Genomic DNA, 9,427 nt, shown 5'->3' with positions numbered 1-9,427 from the left:
AGAACACTTAATGCCCTAGTAAATGGAGCAGGTGGCGGTGTAAATTCCCGACTCCTACCCTAGATTGTGGTTACTCAAGTGGGGTACTGGGTGATTTGCTAGGGCTTAAAATGGGTCGGATCTAAGTATATCCATATTTAGATCCATTTTAATCCAGATCTGTATCCGAGTTGGATCCTATTACCTAAAACCATAGCCAAGCCATTTTGGCTCTCACTAAACTCATATCCGGATCTGACCCGACCGAATTACTTGATTTGGGTCGGATAATCGAATTGTTCAATATTTTTTTATATTATATTTCTTTTCTAATTGCTATACTATTCTATTTTACCAATATAATTCTTTTATTTAATAAGAATTCATGTTATATTAAAGAGAAAAAAGATATCTAAAAAAAATAAAATTTTCAAAGCGATATATCATTGGGATTTAAGCGGAAATAAGGATGGATCTGTATCCATATCCGACCTAAATCCAACTTGGGTCAAAGGACATAAGCCCATATTCGACTCATTTTTTATTTAGATATACCAAGGAACCAAACCAGTTAAATTCGGATTTAGATCACTTGGATTTTGGATAAAATCCATCCCATGTTATGCCTTACGATTAGCTTAGTCATAATAGTGACTGCCTTACTACAGACGTGGATTCAAAATCCACCTCACCTGAGTTCCTGGTCTCATTTACATGCAGTTTCAAACAAAAGTTTTGGCATCAGAACTCCTAGGAATGCAATTATACTTGTTTGTACACAACTACATATAATCTTATTTTCATTGATACAAACACAAAAAGATTTTATATATATATATATATAACACTTGTACTTGGACGAGCAGATTTATATATATATATATACATAACACTTGTACCTGGACGAGCAGATTTATCGGGCTGTTGGCTGTGTAATGGACTCATCGAATGAAGCATATGGCTCTGTTGTGCCCAAGTCTAGGGAGGCCAAATTAACGGAAGAACTTGTAGAATTCCTGGACATGACATCTGAGTTACCTTCCCTTGCCATATCCACACCTCGCTCCATTATAAGTGCATCTTGGATTTCTTTGAGCACTTCTGACATCGATGGCCTCATAATCCCGTGAGGTTGGACACACATCATTGCTTTCTCAGCTATCTTCCACACTGATTGGATGTTGAATTCATTACGCAACGAGGGATCAATGATTCCATGAATGTCACCACTCTCAATGTGTAACTTTGCCTGTAATTTAATCATCATTATTGGTTGACAGTTTGTGAGAAACAATGAACTAAGCGAAATGGGAGGTCATTCTTACCCTTATTTAGGGCTTATAATGGGTCAGGTTTGGGCAAGATCTGAGTATATCCGGATCTGAACCCGAATCCGAATTCGACTCGGATCATATTAGCTAAAACCACAACCGAACCATTTTGCTTCACTAAATCTGGATCCAACCCAATTAAATTACTTAATTCGGGTCAGTCGGGTCAGATAATTTTTGGCCATTGAACTTTTTTTGCTATATTTCTTTTCTAATTGCAATACTATTCTAAGAACTAATATTCTATTAAAGTAGTAGAAAAAAAATATTTTGAAAAACATAAAAATATAATTTCAAAGCAATATATCATTCGGATCTCATATCCAACCTGGATCCAACTTGGGTCAAGGGACACCAACCCATTTTTTATTCAGGTCTACTCCAAGGGTCCAAACTCACTAGATTCCGATTACTCGGATTTCGGATAAAATCTGACCCATTTTATGCCCTACCGTTATTTCATAGTGTTCGTAGTAAATTAGAATATTAGTATTTGATGTTGCTTCAGATAAAAGAAACAGTTGAAAGGAAAAAAAAACCAATCCCAGAAGAAGAGATGAATAACTGAACTGACCCATTGGACTATGTTACGGCAGTTGACGCCAAAGCTTTCTTTAGATACTGCCTCTTGACCTGAAATCAGCTCAAGAAGAATGACACCAAAACTATACACGTCGCTTTTGTCTGTTAATTGCTGCGAGATATAATACCTGCATCAAAAAAAAATAAAAAAAATTACAAGAGAAAATAAAGGTAATTGCACCATGTAACAATCTTGGTTATCAAAACTTCCCTTTTTATGAACATTCTCCATGACTGTTAACTCAAGTTGAATACTATATATGCTCCATCCAATCGTTGTCTACTTACCAATCAATACATCTTGGATGAGCCATGGTCCAGAGTGAACCAATAAGACAATCCTAACTTCCTAAATATGGATTTTTTCAGTTTTTTTTTTTTCGTTGAATCATATGTTGGTTAAGGGTACAAGATTTAGAATCCAATAGTCCATTATTGTAACTGGACTAATGCAAACCCAAGAGGTGTATGTTATCACAACCAAGATAAGCCTGATCCGTCAGGAGGACCATCGTTATATATTAATATGAACATCTAGCGTGTGCATATTCTTATCTCGAATTTGAGAATATATTACCTGTTCAAGCAGAAGGAGATTTATTGGTGAAAGGAAAAGGCCTTACTCAGGGTCTAAATACCCGACGGTACCCCGAACTATGCTCGACACATGGGTGGCTCCATCTACTTCAAGCTTTGAAAGACCAAAATCTGAAACCTTTGCTCTCGTGTGTTTGTCAAGGAGGATATTACTGCTTTTCAGGTCCCTATGTATGATGGTTGGAACACAACCTGAATGAAGGTACTCAATCCCTGAAAGAAGTTTGATTGTTTTAATTATCAAATTCATTTCTCTGAAAAAAGAGAATGTTCTTAGGGGAAGGTGTAAGTTTTTTAACCTTTGGCAGCATCTTCGGCAATCTCAAGGCGTTTGATCCAACAGAGACTTTTTTCCCGTGTCAAAGGTCCTACAAAATTTATTAAACATGACTTTGGATCTAAAGTTAGTTACTTTTATGAATTGGGTTACACTCACCATAAAGATGTTCCTTGAGAGTTCCATTATGCATGAATTCATAAACAAGGATACTTCTCCCTTCTTCTTGGCAGTAGCCAAGAAATTGCACGAGGTTTCTATGATGTATCCTTGAAAGTAAAGTAACCTGGCTCATATGGAAGTCATTGGTCAGTTGATAAGTACCATTTTTTGAACGTTTGATGGAGCTCTATTATTCAGAATAATTTAACAATTCCTAGCTTAACATTTACGGCAGTCAAATTTTTCCGAAGGCATGGTAATTGACTATAGAATATCAAAAAGTTTCTGTGGACTCACTTTTAGACTGGATCACAAATGGGTGTTTTCATTGGAGTGCTGCACAAAGAAGTACCATTTAATCTAAGTAGCAACTTTTATTGATTAAGTGGTACATATGTTGAAGAGCATCAGTGGAAACAAACTTGATTCTCGTCCTAAACAGTCCATTTCAAGTGGATGATTTTGAATAGTCGACTTCAATGCATGGTGGTAAATCCACATTAGCCATGGCTAAAGCTGTGGTCAAACATTTAGGTAGCAAAAATATTTCTAAAATACGTTTATCTTAGACATATAATAAAAAGGGGAATGCTAATGTTCAAGACCTCATGGAAACATTAGCATTCTCTTCCACATTCATTTTCCAATAATATCTCTGCCCCTTTTGTCTTTTAGTGAAAAAAACACGGGTAGGTTGGTCTTTTACATAATAAATACTTTTCATTTAACCCTCTCTTTTGTATATACTGTATAATCCCTGGGCTTTTCCCTTTTCTTTCGGATACAAAAATAAATTTAAGAAACAAAACAATAATCTAAACAAAAGTTTGAAAAATGCTGCAATCTCCCTGGTACGAATTGCTAGTTAGAACTTTGACTGCAATCTCCTTTCCATTTTTCATCTTTCCGTAGTATACTACTCCAAAGCCCCCAGAACCAATTTTCCTCTCAAAGTTCTTGGTGGTATCTTCAATGTCAGATAAAGCAAAACAGTGTGCAGTTTCTGCGGCAGCCTCACGTAAGGTAGAAACTAGCCTCTGAGCAGGCAGGGCACTCGTAAGCTCATCTGAAAAAAATCGGGAGACAAAACATCCAAATTTGAGTATATTGAGATTTTTCCTACAGGACCAAAAATTCACGAAAGTTTCACATTCAGACCTTCCTTGGAGTATCTCTTCTTTCTCCTGTGCAAGATTAGGTAAGACGCAATAGTAGCTATAAGCAGAATAGCAGCCCCAACTGATGATCCAATAATAATGCTCATGTGGTTCCGTCGACCCCCGTTTTTGTGAAGATTGATATTTCCAGAGTAGCTGTGAGCATGAAATTAAAACATAAGAATATACTTCGTGTTAAGTTTTGGGTTCCAACCTCATAGGCTATATAGCTTTGGTTCATCCATTCCTTCCAGATTTAAATAAACCTTAAAAAATTAATCACATTAAATTTTTTATATTATAACTATACTAACTGCATATAAACCCAGTAAATTATATGCAAATGAACCACCAAGAGATTTGAATATCACAGAGATCTCCATTCTATGCACCCATAACAATTTGGTCCCTCCACCATACAATATCCCTCAAAAGCCTTCAAGAAATTAATTTTATTACTGCCTAACCCCTATTGCTTCCGAAGAAAACTTTCTGACAAAATTATGTGATTCTATTGGACTTGAAAAATCACAGAAAATCTTTTTGAAATGTAATATTATATCATACAAATCCTTTAAAAGGATTTGGTAAAGCCATTTTATCAAATATCACCAGCCGGACTTTTTGTTCAATTAAGGTGGATCCCTTGTTGGATATTTCATCCCATGTTTGTGATCGACAGATGTTTCTTCGTCAGTACTATGATTGATGTTGGGAAGAGATTCATCAATCATTGCCATTCTCTCTCTCTCTCTCTTTCCTAGATCTGAGGAAGAGTGAGTGAGAGAAGTAGATCTCAAGCCATATTTGTAGTGTTGAGGGTTATTACAGTACAGAGTAGATGATTATATTCTTCATGGGCTTTTAAAACTTGATTACGATGGCTGCCGAGTCGAGTTGACTTCATGAGTGCTAACGATTTGACTCAGTCAAGTTTCAAAATCAACACGGTAGACAGTAAGGGGGTCGACGGGTTCATTATGGTTGACTTGCACATATGCCCTAACCGAAGAGTCGTGATAATATGACTCTTTGTGGCATATTCAATTGACTCCGTGACGTGGATAAATTCGAGAACCGTAGATCAGTACACCTTGGGATATTATGCTGATGTGGCAATGTGCACATAATTGTTTTCGTTGCATCTCTTGTAGTGCAGTATAGTGCGTAGTGCCCTACAGAGTAGGGATGCAACTTGATTCGATTTGACTTGATTCAAGTCAAATTGGAACCTAACTGTCATAGGTCGGTTCATTAAATAAGAATCAGAACTGAACCAAATTTCATTGGAGTCAAACCAACACAAACCGAAATAAAGTCGGTTTGATTTCTTTCAATTCTACGGATTATAAATATTTTATAAATTTTAAATAATATTTTTAATGAAAAAATAACTATATGATAAATATAAAATTTTATACAATAATCACTAATCTATCCATAAAAGACTATTAGTTTATCCACAAAAAATACTAATCTATGTCCTAACTCTTGAAATAATTCATAATAATAATTATTTACATATATATTTATTTATTGTATAGCGGTTTGATTCTCGGTTTGACTTAGTTCTATACAAGCTTGATCCGAGAATTGAACCAAATTGATCGATTCTCCATTTTCATAACCCGGACCAAATCACAATTTGTTCCAAGTCGAACCAAACCACCTCAAAGCTATCAGTTTGGTTCGATTCTCGATTTGAACTGGATTAAATTGCACCCCTAGTACAAAGCCTCAATAGATATGTTGGGTTGTGTCGTGTTCAGGTTGACATGCATAATCAATGAACCTGGCACAATGTCATAATTTTGAAAACGACACGATTATAACCGGCTGAAAATGAAAAAAAAAAATCTCAAAAAGGATCATTTTATAATAAAAAATCCCTTAAATAGTTGTTAATGCATACCTTCTATGTTACATGATTTAAATAGGGTTATATACGTTGGATTGTACATAGGTTAGTTAACACGACATACTAAAGACAATAATTAAACGAGATGATGTCGTAACTCAAACACAACCTGTCTAGTAACCAAGTTAGGCAAGTTGACACGACTATGGCCTAAACACAATTAGGCTCAACCAAAATCGTTAACCTCGTGTCATTTTCAAGCCATTTATTTCTCTCTTATTCATTAACCTATCACGGCCGGCTCAATACTTTGGCCTCTTATACATGTTTCGATGGAAAAAGTGCCACATAGACACTTTGGGTGTTTTTTTTTTTTTTCCTTATCGTAGGTATCTCCACCTTTCAGGTGTGACTAATCCCACGATCACAAACACTGCCCTCTTGGAAAGTCTTACACGAAACTGATTGAGTCAAGGGTCAATCGAAACCTAGAAGGTGGCCCCAAAGAATTCATTGTTTCGTAGGGTTTCGAACACTTGACCCATCCTTCCTGAGTAGCTTATCAAGGCTGAACTTGCCACTGGGCCAACCCCTTGAGGTTACATAGACACCGTATCTTGTTATAAGAAGACTCGAATCTTAAAATAAATATTTTTAAAGGGGCCTTCTATCAAGGTGGGGCATGGACCATTTCATAATGAGGAGTATATGTTGAAATTCAACTGAGTCGAGTCAACTCGGCCATGCTTTGGGTCAATTAAACGAGTACAACTAACTTCTTAACACTCCACTAGGAGTTTGAGGTGCAGTGAGCCCACCAAATAAGTCTCCAGACAGAACCACTATCTATCGTTACGTATAGGGATAATAATGGGTGGATTAGGTGTGGACTTCTTATACGTATTTAAAAGAGAAGATCATTATTTATTGATTTATAATAATCCGCTTTGTCCTCAAAGACTTTAGCTAAAAATATTGGATCCAGTCGAAATACAATAAAATAAAAAATAAAATAATACTGAAGTGACCTCAGGCTGTAACCACATATTGCACTTCTTGACGTGAAAGTGTATGAGAATCATAAATGCTTTCCGTCGAGATACGAGTTAACAAATATATATGATTTCTATCCACTTTCGTGTCAATAAGTTTGATATGAGGTTCCAACTTGAGGTCACTCCAGCACGACTCTAAAAAAAAATTGAAGAATAATAATGTGTCAGGTAGCATCTTTGGAAGGTAGATTTATCTACTCTGAAAACATACTTAAGAAACAAAGCGTGTAATTTATGCTAGGGGTGTCAGTGGTTTGCATTGGTCCGAAAGCCCGACCCATTTTGATCCGATAATTTAAGGTTTGGATTTCGATAAGGATCCAATCTGATAATCAATTTGATGGTTTTGAACAATTATGTCGCGATCTTATGGGAACCCTCCCTTTCTACTAATATGTGAGAAAATATACAAATGATAGCCTAGATCTTGTTTGGATGCATGTTATCTGGTCTGGACCTGATCCAATTTGGATTCAAATATTGACATCTAATAGGGATCTAATTCAATAAGTATAGGGTCAATTTAAGATTAGATCAGTTTTTTATCAAATTGGTCCCAAAAATATCCCAAGTCTCATCCAAATCCGAACCATTGACACCTCTAGGCAATGGTTACCGAATTCAAAAATAGCTTAAGTGTCCTCACATAAACATTTGAAATAATTTATTTATAATAAAATATAATATAATCTTTCAAAATTTTATTAAAAAAGAATGAAATGTAAAACAAGAGTCCATCGTTTTGAAGAATCTTTATCCTAACAGCACATGCATAACAAGTATATCCCTTCCTTAGTGTTATATAAGAACTATTGTTTAAGAATCAATGTTATAATGTTTTAAATACTTTTTAAGGATGAGTTATTGTCTATAATTGTTAGTTACAATCACAAATATGGGCAGCAGTGGCAAACATTTATTTTAGAGATTATATTTCCAAACCAATTTTTGTTTATAACACAATAAATAAGGATATTTATAAAAAAAAAAAATTAAAAACAGCATGGCCTTAGCCACCAAGGAGAGAAAAAAAAAAAAACAAAATTACCACGGGAGAGAGTATAGTAATAAAAAATTCCGTCTTTTTTAAAAAGTCTCATTGAAAACATGTTTCTACCTCTAATGATTAAAACAATAAAATGAACTGAATTTTAAAAAAAACATGTTTAATGTTTTAAACACATAATTTAAAAAAAAATTCCATTTTTTTAGGTCTAAGGTTAATTTCAATGGCCTTATGGTTGTTGTGGTGCTTTTGGTTCATTGTTTAATGTAGGATTTGATGATAATGATTTATGTTATAGTTTCTTTTTTCGATAATGTATTCTTTTGCTCAAAAGATACATTAATGGTTAGGCTTTTTCTATTATCATTAAATATATAATTAGGTATAGCATTCGCTCCAAAATATATTAAAAACTTAGAATAAATGTCTCATCTATTATATATGCATTACACTATGAATTCATTTTTAATATTATATATATATAGGGTTAGGATCCATAGACAACATTCTAAATAACGTTTTCTCCTATATGGCAATCTTGCCTACGGACCATGATTCATATATATCGTTTTGTCATGATTTTTTTCCTGTCTCTTTCTTGTTTTTTTCAAAGTTTTTCCTCGCCATTTAAAATCCGTACACTAAGTGGGTGATTTTGGGAGAGAGAGAGGAGAGCACATGGAGAGATGGGAAGAGCAAAAGGGAGACCACCACCAACTCTATTCTCTCTATATGAGCTCTATTAGGATATTTATTTTAGACTCGCTCAATGCCCACCCCACAAGGCATCCCACTTAAAAAATCGAATGGACCAGTTACTGAAGCCATTCATAACGTATCGTCATGGTACGTTATGAATGGGTTCAGAAAGAGATCACCAAATGGACCCATTCGATATTGTTTGCTTTTATAAGTGGAGTGACTTTTAGAAGGATGAGGGCAAGGAGTGCCAATATTTTTTGTCTTTTGTTTTTACTAGAAGAAGCAACTTTAATAGGATTAGAGAAATATATTAGATGTGTTAGTCCTTTGTTGGTGTGTTGCAATAATTGGAGATATAATAAAAAGTGGTGTGGCAATAAAAAGTTAACATAACTTTGAGATGATAAAAAGAGAGGTTATATATTGGGGTGCAACTACTTGCAGACCAAAAAATCCCCCCGACATTCCATTACTAGGATTGCACCCCCAATTTTCTTTCTTCTTTTCATGGTTTTAGAAACACACACTCTCTCTCTTCTCTTCTCTTCTCGTAACAACATTTTTTTTAAACTAGAGTTTGCCCAACTATTTTTCCTTTCTCAGTTTTTCTTTTTCTGGAAAATAGGAACACTGTCAACCCCTTCTTGTTTTTCTTCGTAATTTTCGTTGTTTTTTTTCTTTTTCTTTTTCTTCTGGGAAATATGGACTCCATCGACGCTTT

At 34.9% G+C, this 9,427-nt stretch overlaps 1 protein-coding gene across 2 annotated transcripts; it reads right to left on the bottom strand.

Annotated features, from left to right (window-relative positions):
• Positions 1-654: 654 nt before the first annotated feature.
• LOC147384684 (putative LRR receptor-like serine/threonine-protein kinase At1g67720) lies at positions 655-3,503 on the bottom strand. 2 transcript variants are annotated; one of them, XM_086425805.1, is made up of 6 exons: positions 3,226-3,502; positions 2,926-3,052; positions 2,789-2,857; positions 2,516-2,702; positions 1,885-2,020; positions 655-1,228 (listed from the first exon to the last, which is right to left on the bottom strand). In XM_086425805.1, the coding sequence occupies exons 2-6, from the start codon at positions 2,957-2,959 to the stop codon at positions 893-895; spliced, it is 762 nt and encodes a 253-aa protein (XP_086281931.1). In that variant the 5' UTR covers positions 2,960-3,052; positions 3,226-3,502; the 3' UTR covers positions 655-892. The 2 variants fall into 2 exon arrangements, with proteins under 2 accessions (XP_086281931.1, XP_086281930.1); XM_086425804.1 differs by having other exon boundaries at positions 2,926-3,503.
• Positions 3,504-9,427: the final 5,924 nt, after the last annotated feature.

Source organism: Akebia trifoliata, chromosome 15 (assembly GCF_017979445.1).
Source record: "Akebia trifoliata isolate Shusen 1 chromosome 15, ASM1797944v1, whole genome shotgun sequence".
Classification (NCBI taxonomy): Eukaryota; Viridiplantae; Streptophyta; class Magnoliopsida; order Ranunculales; family Lardizabalaceae; genus Akebia; species Akebia trifoliata.
The sequence above is the reverse complement of the archived record's forward strand: the minus strand, read 5'-3'. Positions and strand labels throughout refer to the sequence as shown.

Coding starts and splice junctions, on each gene's coding strand:
- LOC147384684 (XM_086425804.1), bottom strand. CDS start 3,061: ATGAGCCAGGTTACTTTACTTTCAAGGATACATCATAGAAACCTCGTG. Junction 2,858..2,925: donor TCTCAAGGAACATCTTTATG/GTGAGTGTAACC, acceptor TAAATTTTGTAG/GACCTTTGACACGGGAAAAA. Junction 2,703..2,788: donor TGCCGAAGATGCTGCCAAAG/GTTAAAAAACTT, acceptor AACTTCTTTCAG/GGATTGAGTACCTTCATTCA.